This window comes from Apus apus, chromosome 5 (assembly GCF_020740795.1).
Source record: "Apus apus isolate bApuApu2 chromosome 5, bApuApu2.pri.cur, whole genome shotgun sequence".
Classification (NCBI taxonomy): domain Eukaryota; kingdom Metazoa; phylum Chordata; class Aves; order Apodiformes; family Apodidae; genus Apus; species Apus apus.
The window spans coordinates 540,076-564,903 of NC_067286.1; the positions used below are offsets into that span (position 1 = coordinate 540,076).

Here is a 24,828-nt window from a genome sequence, read left to right on the forward strand (position 1 = left end):
GCGGGAGGACAGTCACGGTGCGGGGGCACAGACACGGTGCGGGGACAGTCACGGTGCGGGGGGACAGTCACGGTGCGGGGGGACAGACACGGTGCGGGGGGACAGTCACGGTGCGGGGGGACAGACACGGTGCGGGTCCAGCCGCTGCGGCCACACGGGCTCTGCGGGGGGGGTTTCGGGGGCTGCGGGGGGGGTGCCGGGGGTGCGGGGACCCCCGCCCATCCCGCTCCCGGGACCCGCTCCCGGTGACGTCATCCCAGCCCCGCCCCGGCCCCGCCCCCCCGGCGCGCCCTGATGACGCCATCGCGGCGCGCGGCGGAGCGGCCATGGCGCGGGCCGGGCCCGGGCGGGCGGAGCTGGGCCCGCCGGTGGGGCTGGTGCTGGGGGCGGCGGCGGGGGCCGCGCTGGGCCTGCTCTGGGCGCTGCGGCGGCGGCGGGGCGGCGGCGGGACGGCGGGGGAGGACGCGGAGGCGGCGGCGGGGCGGCCCGGCCAGGGTAGGAGGGGGCGCGGGGGGCGCGGGGCTGCGGGCCCGGCCCGCCCGGCCCGTCCCGGGGCTGCGGGCAGCGCTGCTCCCCGCGGGCTGGGCCCGGCGCCATCGGCTCTGCCGGTGTTCCCCCAGGGTTGGTTTGAAAAGGGGGTTCCCCGGCAGCCGGCACGGCCCGCCCGGCAGGGGCTGCGGCGCTTCCAGCCCCCCCGCTCGCTGCCCGGCCCGCGGGCGCTGGGGATGCCCGGCTGCTGCAGCTGGCCCGGGCCCGCCGGGCCCGCCGCTTATCCCAGCCCCTGGGAAACTGCAGCAGGCGGGGGGGGAAAGCTGCCTGGCCGTGGGGGGGGCTCGGGCGGTGGAGTGAGCCGGGCAGCGCGGGGGGCTGGGCCTGTGCCGGGGGGTTCCCTCCGGTCACGGCATCCGTGGCTCAGGCCGCTGGAGTCAGAAATAAACATGCTCTTTGGGGAAGAACTTGTACCTGAATGTCTCTGCCCGGGCGTCGGGGGAGTTGGCTTTGCTGCTGGGGTGGGGTGGGAGAGGTTTGTGAACGGCGTTTTATCTGTGCTGTTGCAGAACCAGGTTTTAGATACTTTTTATCTTCTTTTCCTGCTCCCTCAGGCAGCCTGGGCCCTGCGGGCGGGACGGGAGAGCAGGAGCAGCCCTGCAGCTGGGGTAGGTGGAGCTGCTGCTGCAGCCTGTCCTGGGAGGGAATTTCATCCCGTTTCATGGGACTTCACCCTGAACCAGCAGGCCCAGGCAGAAACTGGGTGGATGGGGTGGTGTGGGAGCAGGGCCAGGGAGCTGCAGGAGCAGGGCAGGTGCCTGAGAGCAGCAGTGAGGTTCTGCACTGCTCCTTCTGGAGACACCTGCAGAGCAGGCAGCCTGCTTCCCCAGGAGCTGGAGAAGAGCAGGGCAAAGGCTGCAGAGCCTCTTCATTCTAGAGAGCTTAAGGGTTTATCTCTGAGTTCAGGTGTTATCACAGGTCCCCTTGGAAGGTGACCCCTGCATTTCTGCAAGCCTGGCTGCTTTTCAGAGAGATTGTTCTTGTTGCATATAAGGTCCTTAAATAATTGACCTAACTGGTAGTGTATTTCTTTTTAATATTTATGAGCTTTAAAGAAAGCTTATTTAAAATCCAGAGATGCAAACCTGCCCTTGGGTTGGTCACCCTGTACCTGCAGGATGATCAGCCAGGCTGGTGAAGGCCCTGGGTCCTCAGCACCAGGCAGTGACACTTCTTGGTGACTAAACTGCTATTTCAAGTCTGATGTCTCCTCTTTGGGTTTCTCTGGGGCTGTTTCTTTGTTTTCCATGAATAAGAAGACAGTGGGGTTTTGTTTGCTTGCTTGCTTGCTTGCTTGCTTTAAAGAATGGGCCATTTTTTTGGGGGGGGGGCCAAAATTGGCACCCATTGCCCTTGTTCATTGTCACATGTCCTCTGGGCAGCTGGTCCCTTCCCTGGCTGGGGGCCTGGGCTGATCACAGTGCGGGAGAAAAGCAGAATGTTTTTAAAATGTGGTGCTAACACAGAAGTGTGGAGAACAGGAGCTCAGTTAATTGGCAGTGAGGACTTTAAAAAACAATTCCCAGCAGTTTCCCCACCTCCAGGGGTCTTTGTGACAGTGTGGATTTTGCTCCTTAAAAAAACCCAACAACTTACAAGAGGATTTTTATAGAAGTGTAGTTAAAAGAGCTTTGTTTGCCCCTGACTGCTGTTGCAGGTGTGTGAAGTGTGGCTGGGGTCAGGGGAGGGAGCAGTGACCAGCTGAGGAGCCCAAACCTTGGGCCAGGCAGGAATAGTTGAGACCAAACCTCATTTCCTCCATCTTCTGGAAACAGATCATGGAATCCCAGACTGGTTTGGGTGGGAAGGGACCTTCAAGATCACCCAGCTCCAACCCCCCTGCCATGGGCAGGGACACCTCCCACCAGCCCAGGCTGCTCCAAGCCCCATCCAACCTGCCCTTCAACACTGCCAGGGATGGGGCAGCCTCAGCTTCCCTGGGCAGCCTGGGCCAGGCTCTCACCACCCTCACAGGGAGGAATTTCTTCCCAATGTCCAGCCTCAATCTCCCCTCCTCCAGTTTTAATCCATTCCCCAAAAAAATCCACAGTTGCAAGAAGCTTTTCCCTGTGGAGCCCTGCCCTGTCTGCGTCTCATGAACTTTCTCTCCTCTTGTTCCCTTGAAGCTGTGCCCGGGGTGCTGGCTGCTGCTGGGGCAGGGGGTGGTGCTGAGCACACCCCTGTCCTGAGGCACGAGCAGCAGGTGGATGTGCTGGAGCGCCTGGACTCTGTCCTGGGAAACATCCTGGAGCTGAGGAGGGAGGTGGAGGAGCTGCGGAGCAGCCTGCAGGGCCTGGCTGCAGAGATCGTGGGCCAAGTCAGGTATCCCCAGCCCCTCTGCTGCTGCTGGGCTGCCCTGGGGCCCCTGCCTGCCTCTGGGTGCTCTACTGAAAGCCCAGAAGGGGGGAAAAAAATGTCTCTAGTTCCCATTGGGTTGATGTTTTGGCTTCCAGTGAGATTAATGTAAAAAAAACCTGGTGTGTTTGGCCAGGGCTGTTCTTTTTCCTTCTGGAATGTGAAGTGCTGACACGGGACTGGGAAGGTGGTTTGTTCTGTAAAGGTCTGTCTCCTGCACTGCCGTTTCTGCCAGCTGGAGGCAACTTCTGATGCAGAATGGAAGGTCCTCTGTTCTGCAAGGTGTTCCTGGGTCTTTGCTCAGTGAGGAATGCCCGTGGTGTGGGCTGCACACAGACCAAGCCTGCCTCAGACCTGCTGTAGCTCCAGGACGTGTGGAACGTGCTGTGTGGAAGCAGGGTGTTTGCTGGGGCAGGAGCCAGAGACCTTGTGAATCCTTTGGATGTGGAGTGAACTGTCCAGAATGTGTGAGAAGAGAAGGGAGCAGCCCAGGTCTCACTGGCAAACCTGCATGTGCTTCTCTTTGCTTCCCCAAAGGTCCCAGCTGGAGGAAACGCAGCGAGGGAGTCGCCGGCGGCAGTTCCCGTGGGGCAGGGAGAGGAGTGATTCCACTGCCTCCAGCTCCATTTATTTCACAGCCAGCTCTGGAGCAGCCAACACGGATGATGGGGAAAGTGAAGGAGGGTAAGTGGAGCACCTCTCTCTTGTGTCTGAGCACCTCAGCACGCCAGGGAAGGGATTGCTTGCCCCACCAGGTGTCTGTCACCCTGGCTCTAGTCAGTCTGTCACTGCCCGGGCCAGCCTGGGGTCCCAGCTTTTTCCTAAAAGAGGGAAACTGAAAACAAAATAATAGTTTTGAGGGTTGTTTTAAGCAATGATTTGATTAGGGGACCTGGCAGGAAGAAAGCAGAAGTCCAGCCTGGGACTCGGGTGAGAGAGTTTATAAATGAAGTTGCCATGCAATAATATGTTTTAGAGTGTCTGGAAACTTGAGCAAATTAAAAATCCATTCCAATTACCTGAAGTGCCTCTGGCTGGGCTGTTTCTTATGGATGTTTCTCAGTGTTCCACACTGGTTAGTTGTGCTGCTTAAGAGCTGGTAGTTTAAAAGCAGGTGGAAAGGCCCTGTGCAGTTTAAAGAACATGGGTGAAAATTACAGTATAGATGCAGGGATTGTGATGGAAATCAAGGGGTCTGTGTGTGAGTGCCTTATTCCTACTGGAACACTCCCCTTCTGTGCCCTGCTCAAACTGTAGCTGTGGAGGAGTGTCAGGTGTGCTGAAACATGCAGTGCTGGCTGGGTCTGTCTTCCCAGGAAAGCTGAAATGGAATTTAAAGAAAGAAATTTGGACTTGATGATCTTCAAGGTCTTTTCCAACCTAAGTGATTCTGTGGTTTGCAGTGCATTAGAGAGCCCTGAGAGCAAGGCAGACAGAGCTGTGACCTGCCCTGCTCTTGGGTGGCACCTGAAGGACCAGCCAGCTTGTGCAAAGTGTCATTTGGTGCACAGGTTTGGAACCAGGGGACAAAGGTGCCTGTGCTGTCACACCTCCTGCAACAAAGGAGATGGGTCTGCAGGAGAAGAGCCTGCTCCAAACTGTGATAGAATAATGGAATTTGGAAAAGACCTCTAAGGTCATCAATTCCAACCTTCAAGCCAACCCCACTGTGCCAGCTGAACCATGTCCCACCTTTGAACACCTCCAGGGATGGTGACTCCACCCCTGCCCTGAGCAGCCTGTTCCAACACTTGACCAGTCCTTCAGTAGAGAAGTTTTTCCTAATACCCAGCCTGAACCTCCCCACCCTTCTGTTGTTTTGGTGTTTGATCTTCAGCAGCTGGAGCTGGTGAGGCAGGGAAGAGCTGGTGTGATCTCCTGCAGGTTATGGAGCTGCTCCATTCCTCTCAAGTGGGTGTTGATCTGAGCTCAGTGAGGGCTCCAGTGGTTCACCAGGGTGTCAAGGGACAAGCTGCTTAACACATCTTGAAACTCTGTAACTGGGCCTGCTGACAAGACCCTGCTATCCAGGGAGCAACAGGCACATGGAGTCTCGGGGTGTCTGTGTGTTCTGTAACCCTGGCTGCAGAGGATGGTGTTTCCCAGCAGAAACCAGCCCTGTCTGCCAGCTGCTGGGTGGGACATTTGAGGTGGTGGCTCTAAGGTTCAGAGAAAACATCTGCCTTAGAGGGGCCTCAGGTGAACTGTGGAGCAGGCATGTCTTTTACTGCATTTATTGGGGACTGAGTGGTGGCTGGGGGAGTTGTTGCATCTTCTTTAAAGTCTGTAATGGGGTTTAATGACTAGCATGGAGAATTAGTGGATAAGCAGCTCTTATCTGATGGAGAAAGTGAAAGGTAGAGCATTTCTGGCTCAGGGGTTTGTCCTGTACAGGAGGTGTAATGTTGGTCTGCTCAGCACCTGCTGCCTGTAGTGTGCAGTCTCTTCTAGGGATGTAAATACCACTGTTTTCTTGTAGAAAACCAGGGTAGGAAATGCTGGAGTTTTGGAAAAGACAATTCAATCTTTTCAGCAGCCACTGGGAGGAAGAATGAGACTGTTGATGATGAATGCCAGCTGTGTGCTCGTTTCTGGCAGCCCTGCTCCTTTAGTGAAGTTCAGGGAGAGGAACTTGGGTTTCAGCTTTGGGAGCCACACAAACACGAGCATCTTCTCCCATTTCATGCACGGTTCACAAAAATCATCAGGAGCTGCCAGGAGCCCAGGGGTCTTGGGCTGCTTAATGTCTCTATATTGCTTTGGCTCTGCCTTGTTCTTCTGGGCTTCTCTGCCTCCTCTTCCCATGTGCTTTTTTGTTCCAGAGGGTGTTTTCATTTCCCCCAGGATGTGTGCTGGCCAGAGGCCTCCACACACTAAAGCATTTGAGAGCTTTCCATCATCCTAAACTCAAGAGAGCAGGCTGATAACATCCGAATCCCTTAATCTGTCTGAAGACTCTCAGGTTAAGGAGTTATATATGCAATTACTTGTCTTTTTAAACTGGCAGCATCTTGTATGAGCTGTCTTGGAGAAAACATTTCTGTGGTGGAAAAAAGGTGTGTGGGAGGCACCCGTGCCTGCTTGTGTGTCGAGGCCTTGTTGTGTTTCAGGAGCCTTCAGGCTGGGAAGGGGGTTCAGCTGAAGGGCTGAGGGTGTTGCAGCTGCCAGTGAAATGGTGTAGGGAGAGGGTGTCACAGCTGCAGGCCACTGTGTCACAGCTGTGCTGCCTGGTAGGTTAGGATGGGAAAGAAGAGAAGATGAGGGGCTTGTGCTAAAGTACTGGGAATGAAGCAGTCTGGAGAACTAGTAATATCATTAATATAAAGAAATGAAGCTTTTAATGTGATGCAGAGCTGTGGCAGTGTCACCTACCACTGTGTCCAGAGGGGTCCATGGGGATGCTCAGAGGCCTGGAGGACCTGCCACATGAGGAAAGGCTGAGTGATCTGGGTTTGTCCAGCCTGGAGAAGAGAAGGCTCAGGGGGGAGACCTTGTGACCATGACCCTGCACATAAAGGGTTGCTCCCAAGAAGATGGAGACTCCCTTTGTACAAGGAGTCCTGTGGAACAGACAAGGGGTGATGGGCACAAGTTGCTCCTCGGAGATTCTGATGGGACTCTGGATGAAAATGTTTCACCATGAGGTCAGATATGGGGAATAATCTCCCAAGGGAAGCAGTGGATTCCCTACATTGGGCAGTTTGAAGACTCAGTTTGACAAGGTGCTGGGTCATCTTGTTTGAACTATATTATTACCTGGAAAGGTTGGGCCAGGTGATCCTTGAGGTCCCTTCCACCCTGGCATTCTGTGAAGGCAGTGCTGCCCACACTGCAGTGTGTCTCCTCAGGGTGCTTCTCCTGCCTTGGGCTTTAGGTCTTGTCTGGAAAGGTGTCAGCACAGGGGCTGGTATGCAGGGCTGGGTGTGGGCTGGGGTGGTCTGCCCACCCTCTGCCAGAGGGAAGTTCTGGAGCTCTGATAGCCAGATGTCTCTTGTTATCTGTGTGTGGGCAAAGGCCTGCAGCTGTGTGGGTCAGATGGGGGCTCTGGTGACATATCTTTGTCTGCAGACAAAGGCAGCTCCACGCAGGGAGCTCCAGCCTCTGCTTGGAGGGGAGGCTCAGCAGGACAACAGGAGCATGCCTGGAGCTGCCCCCAACCCACTGACTGTTCATTCTGGCAGAACTTGGCAAGTGGGGCACAGGTTGTTGGGGAACAATCACAGCCACCCCTGGAATGGAGCCCCTGGGGGGTCTGCAGCAGCTTGGAGCTCAGGTAAACCAACAGACTCCAGCTATGAAAGTGCACGTTCCTAAATCACCTTCTGACTCGTGCTTCACTGAAGAGCTCACAGATAAATGTGAGGGGGAGAGATAAATAAAGAGTCTAACTCAAGAAAAGCTCTGCAAGTAGACACCCCACCACGGTGGTAAAAGTCAAGATGCTGTATTGAATTTCCCCCCTCAGGTGTCTGTGGTTTGGGGGAGCTCAATTTCAGCCCTTCTCAGAAGCTTTGATCTGAACTTGCTCCCTCTTAATGTGACTAATTTAGCAGCTGATCATTGCCTGGCCTTTGTACATGTGGTGTCTTTCTGGCTCATCTGCTGGCTCCTTGCTGGACTTCTTGATTAGGTGAAGTGGTTTTGATTCTTCTCTTACTGGTTTTCACCTTGTCACACGTCAGTGTGAACAACCTGTCCCATCGGTAGCGCTCAGACGGGATGGTGGAGGAGCTGGGTGTTGCCAAAACTGCTCCTGGGCTGACATTTCCTGGAACAGACTGAAAACCTCGGATTATATTTTCCACATGGAGGAGGATGATGGATGTTTTGTAGAAATTCTCTTTTATAATCGATACATTTAGCTGAACGGTCCTGGCTCTGCTCTGAGTTGTTTAATTCTCTTCAGTGCAAGTCCAGATCATGGAACCACAGAATGATTTGGATAGGAAGGGACCTTAAAGTTCATTTAATTCCAACTCCAAGTAGGGACACCTTCCACCAGCCCAGGCTGCTCCCAGCCCCATCCAACCTGCCCTTCAACTCTGTCAGGGATGGGGCAGCCACAGCTGCCCTGGGCAACCTGGGCCAGGGTCTCACCACCCTCACAGGGAAGAGTTTGTTCCTAGTGTCTAACCTAAATCTATCCTCTTCCAGCTTAAAACCATTCCCCCTTGTCCCATCACTACACACCTTGGTTCAAAGTCCAAAGGGAGAAGCTGTTAGGGTGTGCAGCTTAGGTGTGGGTGCTTGTGAGCGAGTTACTGAACTTTTTGGGGGGCCTCTCCCCACAGCTGTTTGAGCCTGTGTGTGTTGCAGGAGAGCAGTGGTCGGTGCAGTGTTTGAGGTGCACGGGTCCTACACTGTTCTCCAGGATGAACCGAGCTGCTCCTCTTCCTCTGTTGGCAAGAGCTGTTGTCTGTAGGAACCCGTGGTGGGCTGCACAGTGTCTCCTCAGGCTCACGTGGTGGTGGGTTTTCCTTCTCCAAGGTACACCACGGCCAACGCCGAGTCTGACTACGACCGGGACACCGAGAGGGAGAGCGAAGAGGGGGAAGATGCAGTGAGCTGTGACACGGTCAGGACCATGCGCCGGGGTTCCCCGGAGCTGGGCCCTGAGGATGAGCCCCATGTGCCCTCGGATTCCCAGCAGGAGGAAGGGCTGGGCCAGCTCCTGCAGCAGGCTGACCGCCTGCACTGCGGGGACGCGCAGGAGAAGAGGGAGGGCTTCCAGCTGCTCCTCAACAACAAGCTGGCGGTACCGGTCACTTTTGGTGTTCTCCAGCATGATCTGTGTTCCCAGATAAAGGGCTGGGAGGAGGAAATGGTGCCTCTTAGGAAGGGGCAAGTCCTGCAGCACCACGGGGCCAGTGTCATCGCTTCCCTGTGTGGAACAGTAGCACCGTGTGTCCGCAGGGAACTCGGCCAGCCCCCTGGGAATGTTCCCCTCCTTCCGTGTGCGACGGCTCCGTCTGTGCTCAGGAAACGTGGAGTGTCCCAGGACTGCCCAGTTGTGGGGGGGTCAGGGATTAAATCAGTGGGATGTTCAAGCAGAAGGGTTAGGGAACACATCATGTTAGTGAATGAGATTGGAAACTGGGGGGGGGCGAGGCAGGGGTTTCACTGCTGTAAAGAGTGTGGGTCAGTGCACCCTGGTGCTACCCAGGGGGCCTGGCAAGGGGGTAAGGGACAGTTGTAATGTCTCCTGCTTTCTGGCAATGGCAGAAGGGGTTTTGATGTAGAACCTGCCTGTTTCCACCCCAGTATGCAGAGCAGAAGGACTTTCTGTGGCGCCTGGCCCGGGCACACAGCGACATGTGCGAGGTCACCGAAGACGCCGAGGAGAAGAGGACGTACGCCCTGGAGGGTGAGGAGTGTGCCTGGGGCCAGGGAGGGGAGTTCCAGCTGGCACTGCATGGGTGTTGAGCCTTTTTGCTTCCTGAAAGACAGTACAGACCACGGGCTGGTTAAAGGTGTAAAAGCTGGCTTCTCAAACCTGTCCCCCGTGTTCCCTCATTCCGTGATTCCACGTGGTACTAAGGGAAGTTTTTGCTCTAATGCATTTTCTTTTTTTGTGCTGCTAACACCTGCAGATGTAAAAAAGAAGTTATATTTTTAAATGTGGATTTACTTAGAGTAGTCACATTAGCTTCATTCCCTCATTCTTCTTTGCTGTCTTGAGTGTGGTTTGGTTGCAAGATTATGGGTGGGTCAGAATAGTCAGTTAATACTGTAACTGTATCTTACATAATTGTTATTTTCTGGCAATCAGTGTAGCCATTTAAAACATGACATTTTCAGTTTTACTTTGATAGGCCTTTTAGCCTGCACTTAGTTTTCAGCTTTTTGAGACTATAGGTTCTTGGAGGAGAAAGGAAGAAGTGGGGGGCAGATCTTAGATCTGAGACTGTGCAGTAAATCGGAGCAAAACTGCTGAAAGCTCTGATGACCTTTTCTTCCCATGGTGGAGAAGGTCTGTTCCCTATAGACAACTGCTCTTCCAGGTGAGGTGCAGCCACATTGCTGCTCTGCTCAAAGTCTGCATGACCTCTCTGAGTGGTCTGGGACGTTTCCTATGGCTGCAAGAGTGTGAAATTATTTACAAAACACTTTCATGCCCAAGGTCTTATAAAACTACCAAATATATAACTTTTTATCCCATTCTGCTCTCACAGCCTCAGAGGAAGAAGCTGGGAGACAAAGCAGCTGCTGTGTTTCTTACCTCTGACCCCTTGTTTGCAGGGAAAGAAGACCTGGAAGCTGCCTTACAGAAGTGGGATGAGAGTGCTGAGTGCCATCAGTGGTGGGTGACTTTTCACTTCTTGCTTTTAAGAAGCATCAAAAAAGGACTCAGAGATTGCTGTGAGCTGAGCTGCATTTAAAAACATTTTTAAAAACCCCCAACAATCAGCTTTGGTTAATTGGCATATTAAAAAGCAGCCAGAAGCTGAGGAGCTGCTGTGTGCCTGGCAGGAGGCTGCGGGGGTCCCGGCTCCCCTGGCACTGCCTGTGCAGACCCTGGGAAGGGGCAGATTGGAGCCCCCTGGTCTGTGCTGGGTGTAGCTGGGCTGCCAAAGGATCTCACACAGAGAACTAGCAGAAAGCTAGTTCCTGGCTGGGAGAGCTCAGCCTGGTCAGCTTTATTTTCTTAATGTTTCTTGATTCTCTTTGACGAGTCCTGTGTTTCCTTTGGCCCCTTCCCAGCCCCTGGAGCCCTGTGGCCTGTGTCCTGCACAGCCCAGCTCACAGCCAGCTGCACACTGTGGGGGCAGAGCCTCAGGAGCCACATATTAAAGATGAATGAGGTTTTTCCTGTGTGTTCCTCCAACATTCTTGGGTTCACTGTGGGTTTTCACTCATATTGACATTTCAATAATGCTCCCTGGTGCAGAGATGCCTTGTGCCAGGAGGGGATGTATTTGTCTCAATCAGCCAGGCCTGTGAGCTTAGTGCTGTGCCAATGTTCTTGTATTAATCTTAATTCTGGAGTGAGGAGAAACATCATTCTCCCCAGACAACCTTTTATAGGCTTCTGGAGAGTGTCTGCTGGCCTGGAACTGCTCAGGGCACTGCTGGGCACTCTGCAGAGCACTCTGGCTCTGACATGACATGAGACAGCAGCATGTGGCTCTGAGGGCCACACCGGGGATGGGGCTGGGGGGGCTGAGCTGGGAGGGGCTGCCCAGTCAAGCCCACCTGTGTGTGGTGGGAGGAAAATGTGTCAGTAGAAAGCTCTGACAAGAGCTGCTCTGCAGCTCTTGTCACCGGGGTTGGTGCAGGTGGCACCTTCCTTGGCAGCACTCGTGGTCCCTGCAGTCTCTTCTGATGGTTGGAACATCTTCCCCAGGTACCTCCAGGCTCTTTGCTCTTGGGAGGACAGCTGAAACTGTCTTCTGAATAAAACCAGAGCTTTAAATAGCTGTGAGGTCACTCAATGAAAATGGTTTGTTCTACCCCAAAAATACCACTGGTATCTTCATGCTCCCCTGGGATGAGTACATCTCACTCTCCAGAGGGAACACGTGGCCCATTCCTGCCACCTCCCAAGGCAGGCTGGAGATCTTCAGCAGATAACACTGACACAAAAATACAACAAAACTGAAGACACATTTTGTCCCAGCTGAGGGAGCCAATGAAGATTTCAACTGGTTTAGGATGCAGGGGGACAGAGAAGGGGCTGTTTCAGCCCATGTTTTCTGTGGCAGACATTGGAATTTTGACTGAAATCACCAATGATGATGGCTTCAACCATGTGCCTGGGTGAATTCCTGACAAGCTAACATGGAACTTGGCAGGATTTGCCAGGTCTCCTGGGAACCTGAACGTGTTCATAGGGTTGTGCATTAAGTGTGGAACAGAGCACTGATCCAGAGAAGTGTTTGGTTTCTAGTGTTTAAGGAATCAAGAACCCAGAGTTGGGAGGGACCTGCAGAAAGTCATCTCATCTCTTGCAGTGGTGTGTGCCAGGTGTGCCAGAACTGTCCCTGAGCCCCAGAGACTTCCAGTGATGGAGCCTGGCCAGTCCCCTTCTCTTTCCTTTCTCCTGTCTTATCAAGTACTGTATTTAATTGCATAGATACCTTATATATTAAAAGTAATATCTATATGAATTATATACATAGCTCTATGGGTTTTTCCTGCTCTCAGCCTCAGCTTTGCTTTTACTTCTGTCCTCTCCAGACATGGGAAGAAAGTTGATTGTGAGGAGCTGTTTGTAAGAGAATCCATTAGTTGTTGTATTCATCCAGTCTTTTGAAGGAAGGCAGACCTGCCTGGCTCAGCCTGGTGCTGAGATGGTGCTCTGCAAACCTCCCAGGCTCCCCTGCCTTGTGGACTCTCTCCAGCTCATCCTTTTTTCTTTTTTTTTTTTTTTTAATTTATTACTCAAAAATTGTATATGGTCCTTTAGCTGAGGCTTCCAAGGACAGAATCATGTTATTGCCTTGAGCAGCTTCTGATCTACTGTAACTTTTAAATTTGATTTTCCTTTGTGACCCCCTCCCATTAATTGGTGAGTTTTCTAGCATATGCTGCTCTGCAGCCTCTTTAAATTTAATCTCCACTATATTACCCAGTTTAATGGAGTTATTTAACAGCATCAATGTTGCTGGGACTTTTTTTGCTACTCTTCCAGTGTCTGTTTGTTCATGGTCATTTTCAAAGGACAGTTAATCATGGAAAAACTGGGGCAAAGGAGACTTGGGTAATTCATTCACTTTAAAACAAAGTCACAGAGCACCACCTTTCTGGTGGGTACTTCTCAAAACAGATCAGACAGATTTCCAGCAATGAACCTCCCATGTTTGCCCTTCAGTGAACTGCACATCAGCTCCACACCAGTTCCAGCTATTCCATGTTCCCTGTGTTTGCTTCCATGAATGTCACAAAAAGGGTGCTACTGCTCCTAAAACAGAGTATACACCAGGCTGTGTTTTGGTCCCTGTTTGTGCCTCTGAAAGCAGGAGATCTAGGTTACTTGGACATTCCTGTCTCTCACTGGAAGCTCCTCCACTTTTCCATCTGTTGGAGAGACACTGAGGTGCATGAACCACCACTGGTTCATCAGCAGTGGCTGGTGCTGGACACAGGAATTAAAGACAACCCCAAGTGTCTGAGCAAGTTTTCTGGAATTGGTTTGGAGTGAGTGTCTGAATCCATCCTGAGAATCCAAGGGTTGCACTTCTCTGAGTATTTTCTCAAATTAAAACCATGAAGTTGTTTTCATGGACAATAGTGAAGACCTTCATTCAAATATCTGGGAATTTTATGGCTTGGCAAAGGGATAGTGTTCATCCTGCTATATCCATGGCCAGGCTGTTAAAAATGTGGTGCTGATGTTCCTTGACAGCTGCAGTGGCAGCACGTGAGGGGTGGGTGGTGGTTGGTGGGAGAATCAGACTGGACTAGCTCTGTGTCCCATGGGGTTTATTCCTGCTTGGAAGGGGCTGGTTGGGCTTTCCCTGGGGAAGGATGAGGAGGTGTAAAGAGAGGCTATGCAGAGTTTTAACTTCTGTTTTAAAGAGCCAGGGAGCTGCCCCATTTTGTTGCAAATTTTAAACTTGCCTTGAGTCACCCAGACACATGTCATGCCTGCCCACCTATTCAGGAGCCTGAACAGCTGTAGGAGCCAGAGTGTGGCAGTTGCTGTGCTTCAGGCAGGGCTGCAGAGGACATGATTTATTGCCTAGGAATATTTTATCTTGTGGTCTCCAAAAATAAGCCTTCTGTTGGCTTGTATTTCTAAACCCTAGTTGTGGTGTGGTGAGGGATGTTTGGGGCAGGCTGATGTTTGTTGTGAGACAAACTGGGGAGGATCACAGAACACTGAGTGTCCTCATCTGCCAGTGGCAGGTTGTGGCAGTGCAGCTGTGGCCTTGTTCAGCTGGAGGAAAAGGGTTTTACCCAGTTCAGGGGGAAACTTTTCCATTCTCTTGAAAAATAAGAATTTTTGGAACTGAACCAGAGTTTTTCACAAGAAAATTAACATGTGAAAGGCACGAGGTTTAATGACAAGATGGTAAATATTCAGGAGACACAACTTGTTGGTGTTGTGACTTACACATAGGAAATTCAGTGAGGTGTGAAATGGTTTGTGGGGTTTTTTTTGTGACACTGGAGGAAGTGGAGTGTGAAGCTTTCTTCTTTTCAGCTTTATTTCTTGAAAGAATGAGACTTGTGTTCCATCTGTTCCACCTGCCATTTCTGAGCCAAGCTCTGAGAGAGGGAACCCTCTTCCATTCCCACCCCTGCCCCCTGCACGGGATGGCAGAGATCAAGGACAGAACCCCTGTGACTGATTCCCATTGCACTGCTCTCCCATCTGATGATTCTTGGGAAGCAGTGCAGGGAGGGAGGGGGTTTGAACATCTGTGGTGTGGGGAGGTGAGGTGGGAAGGTGCAAACCCATGGGTAATTAACCTTCCTTGGCTTTCCCAGCTCAGGCAGTAACAAACCTTGCTGGGTACTGTGCTGCTCAGGGTCAAAAGTCACCATCTTTTGCTAGATGAAACTGAATGGCTTTGCACTTGTAAGACTGAAAATGTGTTGTTTCCTTCCCCACGTTTGGTGGCTGTGCTGGGCTGCAGGATCTAGGTAGGTTATCCATGTCCCCCCTGGAAGTAGAGAGTGGGAAGAGGGTAGAGAGTAGAGCTGGTGCTGCCTGGGGAGGACGCTGCGCCCTGTAGAGCTTGCCCTAGGCCTGCTGTCCCTGCTGCAGTGATTGCTCCTCCTTGCTCTGTGCTCTGACACAGTCCTGGTGCTCAGGGAAGATGTTCAGGGTGTAGAAGCTCCTGCCCTATGGAGCAGGAAGGCTGTCCAGCCAGCAGGGCAGGGGCTGCTTGTGTCCCCTCCCGACCCACCAGCGCCCTTCTTGCGCACCGCGTACTTCTCAACCCTGTGAAGGATGTGCAGCGTTCCTTGTGTTCCCTAGGAAGCTGTGAAGCTTCAATGCACTTGTGTCCCTTCCTGCTGAAGATGCCCCCAGTGTCAAGGTGCACGCAGAGCTTGGTCTGATGCCAGCCCCTCTGTGCAGGTATGCTGTGCTGTGCGGGCAGCTGGCGGAACACGAGAGCATCCAGAAGCGCATCCAGACCGGGTACGTTTTTAAGGTGAGTCCCAAGGACCTGCTGGGTTTTGGGGTAAGTACTGAGCAGGGCTTGTTGCTCCAGGAGGAGGTCAGGAAAATGGGCTCCAGCTCTCGTTAGGGGAGCGGCAGGTCTGAAGGAGATGCTGTGAGTGGGGGGTGTGGGCTGGGGAGGGTGACTCCAGCACCCTGGGATGGGGGGGCTGCTCTGGCTCTGCGCTGGGTGTGCTGGGGTATCAGAAAGAGAGGAACAAAGAGGAAAGGTTTGCACAGAAACCTGTGTATGTGATGAGACTGAGAACTTGCAACGTGAAATTACCATGGTGATAAGACAGAGCACCAGCCCTTCCTCAGGGACTGCCCTGTGCCTGCAGCCTTGGGAATGCAAATCCTCAGAGGACTGAATCTGCCTCAGGCTCCTGACCTTGCCTTCCATCCCCAGCTGGGGTGTTATGGCTCTGAGTGCACCTCAGCAGTTGCTGTCTGGTGCTGTGTCATTATCACCTCCTTAGTACTGATGTGACCAGGAAGTTGGTTATGTCCAAGCTCTGAGAAGGTGGCAGCATAAAAGGAGGGGCAGCCTCGTGTTTGTGCGTGTGAGAATTCCTGTCTCTGGGGCTGGTAAAGTGCTGGGTTTCTGTGTTCACTTACACCATTTTAAGAAAATGTAGAATCTTTGTAGCTGTAATTTTACTGGTCACTGACACATTGTGGGTTTCTTCCCTCTTTCCACATGAGCTCCCCTGCTCCTGTGGATATTGTGTTTGCTCATAACAACAATGTCAGGTGTGTTGGGGATGATTTTCCACAGGAACACGTCGATAAAGCGATTGAGCTGAAACCAGAGGATCCAAAGTCTCACTATCTGCTGGGCAGGTGGTGTTACGAGGTACAATCATTTATTACTCCTTATTGCTGTTTTCTTCCTCCTTGGGATATAATTCCGTGTTTGAGTGAAGCAGCTTGGTGGGCTCAAACCACCAAGCTCTAAGGACACTCTTTTAGCTGCTGGACTCAGGTACTTGGTCAGGAAGTGCTGGCATGGAAATGTCCAAGCTGCTTGAAGAGGTAGTTTTCAAGTTGCACTTGTGTGGGATCTACAGACTCTTCAGTCCTGAGACAGTGCCAAGAAACCCCCCTGCTGATGTGGTGCATTCAGAAACCTCTTATGGTACAAAAGCTCATGTTCTTGTACCTGTAGCACCTGTGTGCTTTTATAAAAGCACTGTTGAGAGTGTTCCCTGCCAGGACACGCTGCCGTTCAGCTGCTTTCCAAACTGTTTTCTTAACTGTAACTGCAAGGTCTTTGCCAGCCCATCTCCCTCTTGTCTAAACCTCAGATGTGTGCCTTCGTGCTGGTGTTCCCACTTAAAGCACTGGGTTTGAAATGGTGCAGGTTTTTAAGAAGGGTTCATGTACCTTCATGGCCAGAGGAGCACTGAGCTGGTGATGGACACGCGCGGGTCAGCCCGTCGCTCTGTGCTGCCCATCAGAGGCCAGAGGGAGGTGGAGGAAGGTCAGTGGTGCTGAAGCACACTGCAGTTTTTAAAAGCACAAAGAGTGTGGTTCTGTATTGGCAATGTCATTTGCTCTTGCTGTTGTAACTTTTGTCCCCAAATCAACAAAAGGCTTTAGAACTGCTTGGTGTCCCTGTGCAGCGCAGTAAAAGCTGCTGGGGTTGTTGCTGTTCCATTTATTTATTGCCACTATTCTGCTCCATTTCCCCCGTTTTTTATGTCTTTCCCAGAGGGAAGCTGTTTGCTAAAAGTGTTATTTCTGAACTGCTCTGAATTGGAGTGCAGAAAAGCTCAGGGTTCTGGGCTTAGTTTTCAGTCCCTGCAGGCAGCACGGGAGGTGGAAGGGCGAGGAATGGATTAGGAGAAGCACTAGCTGCAAACTAGCTGACTGCTCCCCCTGCTTCACCCAGGGAAAACAAACTGCCTTCAGTCCTTTCAGCACATCTGGATGTGATCAAGGGCATTTCAGGCTGGCAGGAGCTTCTGCACACAGAATCTCTCTCTAATCCCTGGCATGTGTTTCCTCTGCCTTTGCCCCACGGAGCCCTGGGAGCAGCTTGTCAGCTGCCTTGTGTTTCTTGTCAGGGAAAAGCTTGGTGTCAAGCACCATGAACCAGATTTAGTGCCTGTAAAAAGCAGTAAGAGTTTGCAGTAACTGTCTGCTTTTCATTTTATCCAATTCAAAAGCACTTTGCTGCTGTCAGAGGTGGAGCTGCATGGCAGAGATTGCAGCTGAGATGATTGACACTGGTCATTGCAGAGGAGCAGTGAGCTGAGCTGGTGGAAGCTCCTGTGTGTTCTCTTGTGGACTTTTTGCTCAGCCTTGCTGCTCTCAGCTGCTGAAGCTGTGGAACAAGCAGATTGTGTAGGAATATGTTGGTGCTTCTGCTATCTCATGGTAAGAGTTATACAGTACCAAACAAAGGAGCTGTTTTCAGGAGTTCCTGTCCTGTGTGTCCTGGTCCCCACTGCCATTGCAGGGGGATTCTTAGAAGAGCTGGGAGCAGGAAAATTGAGATGAAATCAAAGAGCTGCCTGGCCCTTCAGATGTGACTGGTGGTGGGAAGGCTCCAGCCTGCCCCTCTGGCAGGATCCCTGTGTGGTGAGAACAGGTTCTTGTACCACATGGGAGCTGGGAGGCAGGAGGGCTCTGTGCCCTGTGCAGAGGTGGGACCTGCTGGAGCTCAGCTGTAGGGACAAATCTTTGAGTGTTATGTGTGTGGCACTTGATGTGTGGAGCTGCCAGTCTGACCTAGGGCAAGAAAAGCAGATCAGGTTTAATTCTGTGGCCAGACTTGGAGACTGGTCCAGAATCTGCCAGCCCTACCAAGGACTTTGGCTTTTCTCTCAGGCTCACCAGCTACAAGAAACCAGACAATTCCTTCTCTGTTTCTCCAGGGGCTTTGACAGTTTCATCTTGCTGTCTCTGCAGGTGTCCCACCTGGGCTGGCTTGAGAAAAGAACTGCTGCTGCCTTGTTTGAGACGCCGCCGAGCGCCACGGTGGAGGAGGCCCTGCAGAGCTTCTTACGGGTGAGGACACCTGGGGGAGCTGCCACCCCCGAGGGGGGCTCAGCTCTCCCCCAGGGCAGAACAGCCAGGCAGAAGAACCTGATGCTGAGCACACCAGAACTAGAGCCAAAGTGTCCAGAATGGTTTTTAAGGAGCTTCCTTTTCAAAGCTGCAGAGGGGAGTGGCTCGTTGCTTGCCACTGACTGCTTTGGCTCTGTCGAGCTGTTGGAGCTCATCCCCAGGAGCCCTCACAGATACTCATTCTGTCACTGTAACTTCTCTCAGATATTTTGTCAAAAGGCTGGCTGATCAGGTCAAACCTCTCCAATTCCAGCTTGTGAAGACATTAAGGTTTCAGGGGCACGTTGCTTATGTATTTCTAGAAATAAACTCTAAGGAGCACTTCTTGTGGTGCACAGACCCTCCCTTCTGAAGGGCTTTTATTTGTCCTGTTGATGGAAATGAAGTTGAGACATGGCCTGAGAGGCATTTTTGAGCAGACAGCTCTTGTTGCAAGGGTCTGCACCAGATGAAGGAGCTACCCAGACTGTGCTTGGCTGTGCCTGTGAGAACTTCTCTGAAGCTCCCCTGATGAAGTGTTACAGAAACAAATTGTCCCACTTCATAACTCAGAGACTGGGCCAGCACTTCTGCAGCCTCTCAGTATGAGTATCATACTCATTCCAATTTCTTAGAACTTTGCCAAAACGAGGGAAGTTTGGGATCTGCCCTTGACAATGTGCTTTCCAGCCAAGTCATTTGGGAGAGCAGTTTGAGGCAGAGTCTTGTGCTGCTTTTTGCTGGGGAGAAGAACAGCTTGTCACTTTGATGAGCTGGAGCAGAGCTGTGGTTTGAGACAGGACCTGGCATTTTTCTCAGGCTCAGCTTTAGTCACATACAGAGGGAATTTTGAATGGACACAGAAACATCCCTCCAAGAGCTCATTGCTTGTCCCTGCACAAGTGCCCTGTCTGGGTCTGTGGGCAGCCAGGAACTGGGAGAAGGAGCCCCAGCTCCCCCCAGGCCTGGGACTGGAACATCCTGGCAGAGCACACAGGGAGTCTGAGCAGAGGTGGGATGTGGGTCGTGCTGGAGCAAGGCTGCTTGGAGCTGAGAGGAATGGAAGAGGGCAGAGGGAGATGGGTAAGCAGGAAACTGGGAGGCAGTAGCTGGGAAGGCCATGATGAAAAATCGGGGGAAGAAAATGGTGAGGAAGCCAAGTGGGTGAGACAAAATGGGGGAGAGGGTTAAAGAGGGGCAGGGGAAGGTGGTCAGGCTGGGTCTGAGCTTCCCTCCCTTCTCCTGTCACACCTGTGGTGGGTGAGAGGGTGAGTGTTGTTCCCTGGGTCACGGGCACTTCCCAGACTCTGGGGATGTTCTGGCCCAGCCGGGCAGGCCCGTGAAGCCCTCACACTCATCTGGGCACTCACAGAAGCAGGGTGTAGTCATCTCTGGTTTTAACTTTTTAAAGAGGTGCAGGGAGCCTGATGTAAACTTTAGGTGTGTCCTTTACCTACCCCTAATGTCTGCTTTTCTCTGCCTGTCCCACCCTGTCCTCTGCTCTTGGCAGGTTGAGGAGCTGAACCCGGGGTTTTCCAAAGCAGGAAGAGTCTACATTGCCAAGGTAACCACCCTGTGCTTCCTTCACTGCAGCCCTGTGCTTCCAGGATGAGGAATATTGGTTTTAAAAATTACCTTTGGCTGTAAAGTGCTAAGCAGCTGTGAGTTGCTCCTTGCAGAAGCAAGATTTTACAAGATGATAACATTTCTAAAACAGGCCAAATCACCCAGTGCAGAGGCATTACAGTTCAGGGAGGGTTTTGCCTCCAAGCCAAGCAGTGGAGCATCCTTCTTGTCTTTTCACAGATGGAATTCTAGATAAAGCTGCACTGGTAACTTGTAGGCCCCAGGCTGGAGGTTTAATCCTGCCCCCACCTTGGATTTCTGTGGGGTATACAAGGAAAATCATGGGGAAAAGTAAAGGATCAAGGATATCTCTATTTTACCAATAAAGGTGGGAGTCTTGAGTGATGATCAGATACAGCATGAGTGCCTGGAGCTGGAGCTCTGAAGATCTTGTTGTTTGCATGGAGGGAGTGGTTGGTTTTGAACTCTTAAACATTAAAATTGCTGCTTAATTCCCACAACCTCCAGTTGGAGTCTAGAAATGTTTAAAGCCCAGAAAACTTTAGAAACATTAGCCAAAGTGGGTGCAGCAAAGAGGAGCTGCAGTGAGATTCACAGCTCTCTCTGAGATTCCTGAATTCCCCATGTCCCAAAGAGGGTGAGTTTCATCAGGGCAGCACCCAAGTCCTCGAGCCTGCTAAGCCTGGGGTGCATTGTCATAGAATCATACCACAGACTGGTTTGGTTTGGAAGGGACCTGAAAGCTCATCCAGTCCCACCCCTGCATGGGCAGGGACACCTCCCACCAGCCCAGGCTGCTCCAAGCCCCATCCAACCTGCCCTTCAACACTGCCAGGGATGGGGCAGCCACAGCTTCCCTGGGCAGCCTGGGCCAGGGTCTCACCACCCTCACAGCACAGGTTGGACATTAGGAAGAAATTCTAAATCTCCCTCTTCCAGTTTTCATCCATCCCCCTGCTCCCATCCCTCCCTGCCCTTGTCCCAAGCCCCTCCCCAGCTTTCCTGGAGCCCCTTAAGGCACTGGAAGGTGCTCTAAGGTCTCCTTGGAGCCTTCTCTTCTCCAGGCTGAACACTCCAGCTCTCCCAGCCTGTGATTATGGTTGGAGCTGGGTGCAGAACTGATGGCACAATGAACCTCTCGTTGAGGGAGGATGAAGGTGCTGCAGGGACTGGTCTGCAGGGACTCAGGGTTTCTGGAGGCTTTGGGGATGTCCATGACTCTCTTTTGAATTCAGCAGATGCAGAACTGGGGCAGCACTCACAGAACAGATCATTCTCCTTCAGAACTGTCCCAGCAGGCAGGAAATTCACAAAACACACGCAGACACATGCCCTGCAATGACATTGAACAGTCTGAAGTACTCAGCTGTTGTCCTTATCCTTAACTGTTGGCTTTCTGTGGCAGTTCCAGCCATGATTAACTGCATTGCCTGGGGGCTTTTTAGCAACCACTTCCCTTTCCCACACCGATTTCGTAGTCCCCAGGTGCCTCCATGACTCCCCAGGCACTGGAAACCTTCCTGTTACATGGAGGGATGACTGTTCCTCTGCTGTTGGAGGAGGGTTCATGGTGAGGAACGTTCCACACCTCTTGTGAGACCTGAGGGACCTGTAAATAGAAGATGCTGCAGTGCTGGCAGCTCAGCCTCAGTTTTAACAGCCCAACAGCAAACTTTGTGCTCTCAGGGCAGAGGTCTGATGGTGGCAGCAGTGTGAGGAACAGTGGAGAGGTGGCAATAGAAACAGAGCTTTGAAAATGGTGAAAATCAGAGGGACATCTTAAAACCTCTAGCCATAAACCCAGGTCCTTGTCCAAAACAAAACACACAAAAAAAGGGAATCTAGTGCTCCAGACCCTGCTGGTGATCTCAGTGCTTTGTGGATGAGATACAGGGAATGTCAGAAGCCTGAAACCACAGCATGGAAATGGTTAAGAGGTAGAAATAGTTATTGCCATTGGTTGCCAGGACCCCCACTTTGCTGTGTTTCATTTGCTGCCTGCTTTTTCCTACTTACCTCTTGTCCTGTTGCTGTTTTTCCCTCGCAGTGTTACAGGGAACTGGGGAACAACTCTGCAGCTGCTCTCTGGATGAATCTTGCCTCGGAGCTGCCAGCTGGTACAAGAGAGGTAGCAGTTCCAGCCAACACGCAGTGGGGATGGGCAGAGATAAAGTGATTCCAGAGAAACAGTTGTTTTCTGAAAGATGTTCCAGCTTGTAAGCCCAGGCTTTAAACTCTTTCCTTCCTTAGTGTGGACTCTTCTCTGGGGGCCTGTTACCAGAATGCTTGGAGCAATTCAGCAAAATAGTGAGAAATGCTGAGGAGCTGAGTGGTGAGGTGGGCTGGGCAGCCCTGCAGTGCCCCCAGCAGCCCCTCTGCTGCTCCTGGGGCAGGTTAGAGACACCTGTGGCTGCCCTGCACGTGTCCAGCACTGCAGCCCTTCCACTGGAGGGTCTGCAGACCTGCTGAGCAACTGCAGCACCTCCCCAGCACCCCACCTGAGGCTTTCAGGGAAGGCCAGGAGGGAGCAGCAGGCAGCAAAGCCATCAACAGTTAATTCTCTCCTGTGCTCTGAAATTAAAAGTGGGAGTTGTGTCAGGCAGTGCTGGGGGGGCTCTGGTGAAGTCTCTGCAGAGGGTGGTTCTCTTCATCCATCACAAAACTTCCACTGTGGTGAGAAGGAAGAACAAAGGTGTTTATCCAGTCTGTGAAAGTCAGTGAGGAGCAGAGGTTGGAATTCTGCTGGTTGGGTCATCAGTTCCCATCTCAGAATAGCCTTGGTTGGAAAGGACCTCTGAGATCAGAGTCCAACCATAAGGAAACATGAGAGAAGCTCCTGTTGGATCCTGGAAAACTTAATATGCCCTTCAGAGACAGGAGCATCCAGAGGGAAGGACAGGGGGCAAGGGAGAGAAGCATTAGGAGGAAGAGTGTGAGGTTGGGGTTTGCTGAAAGCCTGGTATGGGGGTGGGAGAAGAAAAGGGAAATGGTATTTTTAAATTGTCCCAGTGAGAGTGTTTCTGTGTCCTCCTGTTGCCTTTCCAGGATGCAGAAAGTGAGAGGGAGCTTGAAGAGATGCAGACCAGCTTGGTGGAGTGAGGGGATGAAGGCTCCTTTCCCCGGGTGCTGCATGGGCAGAGGTGCCAGCTGGAGGCTCCTGGGATCCAGAGGTGCCAGCTGGAGGCTCTTGGGGTCCCCACAGCTCTGAGTGCCCTGCATGGACAAGCCCCAGGAAGAGAAGAGCAGGAGTCTCCTCAGCAGGTCCAGGAGGAGACCTCGGTGGGAGTTAATTGGATGGAACTTTGTGTTACTTTCCACAGCACTGAATATGTTTGATTTTTAAAATTCCTTTAAAGTGTCACATTCCTAAGAGCTGGTGTGGGGTGTGTAGGTAGAACTTGTGATACAGAAATATTTGTGATTATCTATATGTCATAGATACACGTGAGGTGCACACTTTGTGATACAAAATATATACCTATTTATATATGCAGCTCTGTATTTTCTATCACAAACTCTACCCAGCATCCTGAGCCTCAGGCCTGCTCAGGGAGCTCTCTCAGCTGGTGCCTGAGGAGCTCTACAGCCCCAGGATTTTCAGGTTAGTTGTTTTTCCCTCGATGACCTGCCCTGGCTGCCTCTGTTGCAGTGAGTGCTGCCAGGGCTGGCAGTGCTGGGGGAGGCAGGTGTGGAGCTGTGGTCCCCGTGTCCCTGCCTGTCACCAGTGCCAGGCTGGAGGCCACGGGGTGTTCTCAGCCCCTTGGCTCCAGTGGGCACTGAGGCTGTGACCTCAGAAAAGGCCATTGGAGGAGGAGAAAGCAGGCAGCAGTGGCACAGCCCACGGGGAGGAGATGGGCAGCCAAGTCCCAGCCGTGCCCCTGCCCCTTCCTGGGTTCTCCTGGGGCAGCCAGCACTGCTCCCTGCCCCACTCACTGCCCGGGACCAGCAGGATTCCCCTCACTTGGTTTGTAAGGGGTGCATTGCTTCTGTCAGAGAAGTGAACATGAAGATTTTTAACTTCAGGACTTCCCACTGACTCCCCTGCACTCACAGGAGACCAAGAACTTCATCCCTCTTAACCCTGCTGGGTTTGAAAAGCAGTTGTTTGTCAGTGAAACCCTGGTCCCAGGAGCAGGAATATCCTGTGGCACAGCTGATGCTTCCTTCTAACGTTCCTCTGCCAGTTCTTGACCTGTTCAGTGACACCAGGAAGGTGCAGGTGGCAACTGCCCCTTGCTCTGCCAGCCTCGGGTCCCTGTGCTGCACCCTTGGCACCCCCAGAGGGGCAGCAGCTGGGACAGAGCCCCCCCAAGCACTTCCCAAGGTGCCCCTGGCCCCCCAGCTCCAGCTGACCAAGCCCTTCCTTTGTAGCTGGTTTTGTACCGTCGGTTCCGTCCCGCCCTGCTGGGCCAGTGTGTGTGAAGTGTGAAGCACAGAGGTGCAAGAGTAAAATGTGGCTCCAAATCACGTTTTCAGTCCCTTGCACGTGTTTATCAAGCTGACAGGCACTTTACTTGATGAAAAGAAGACAGAAGGGGGGACGTGTGGCACACTGCAGCCCAAAAACCTCCCGTTCTAGGGACCTGGCACTTCTGGCTGTTTGGGGTGGGGATTTTTTTTGTCCAAATTAGGCTCTGAAGTGGTGGTGCTGAACTCGTGGGACCCAGGCAAGGAGCTTCATTTGCTTGGAATGGTGAAAAGCTGGTACTTGGAGATGGAGCAGTGAGTCCTGACGGGCTGGGGGGGGTCCCTGTAGCCCCGAGCAGAGCTCCCCTTGGGATGGGGGCTCCTGCTCCCTCACTCTGGGAGTTTTTCATGCTTGCTGTGTGCTCCAAGTTCCCCCCAGGAATGCTGAAGCTGCCTTTTTTTACTGTGGGGTTTGGGGTATTTCCCTGTGAATGACCGTGGTTTGGTTTGTTTTTCCTTCTGAACAGCCAATCTTTTAGAGATTTGCACAGGGGTTTTTTTTCAGCTCTTTGCGGTTGCTTGAGCCCAGCTGGGACACCCGCAGCAGGGATGTCACCCGCAGGGGGGTGGTTGGGAACTTGACTCTTCCGTGGAGGATGCTGCTGCAGGGGGGACGTGTGCTTGGGTGGCTTTGGGACCAGCTGGGAACGGAGCTTTTTGACAACGGGCGGGTGCTCTGCAGGCAGAGCCCAGGGAGCAGTGGG

The 24,828-nt window shown here is 52.5% G+C and overlaps 1 protein-coding gene across 1 annotated transcript; it reads left to right on the forward strand.

Moving 5' to 3' along the window:
* Positions 1 to 326: 326 nt before the first annotated feature.
* Positions 327 to 23,150, forward strand: RMDN3 (regulator of microtubule dynamics 3). The gene is made up of 13 exons (XM_051620933.1): positions 327 to 495; positions 1,104 to 1,157; positions 2,676 to 2,871; positions 3,442 to 3,588; positions 8,392 to 8,659; positions 9,166 to 9,268; positions 10,144 to 10,204; positions 14,933 to 15,008; positions 15,795 to 15,872; positions 17,933 to 18,031; positions 19,581 to 19,634; positions 21,705 to 21,785; positions 22,703 to 23,150. Exons 1-13 carry the CDS (start codon positions 327 to 329, stop codon positions 22,754 to 22,756), a joined length of 1,440 nt encoding a protein of 479 aa, XP_051476893.1. The 3' UTR covers positions 22,757 to 23,150.
* The last annotated feature ends 1,678 nt before the right edge of the window (positions 23,151 to 24,828 follow it).

Bases quoted from the DNA above. Each gene is read 5' to 3' on its own strand.
- RMDN3 (XM_051620933.1), top strand. From the start codon at position 327: ATGGCGCGGGCCGGGCCCGGGCGGGCGGAGCTGGGCCCGCCGGTGGGG. The intron at 496-1,103 runs GTAGGAGGGGGC...CTGCTCCCTCAG, and splicing joins GGCGGGGCGGCCCGGCCAGG to GCAGCCTGGGCCCTGCGGGC. The intron at 9,269-10,143 runs GTGAGGAGTGTG...CCTTGTTTGCAG, and splicing joins GAGGACGTACGCCCTGGAGG to GGAAAGAAGACCTGGAAGCT.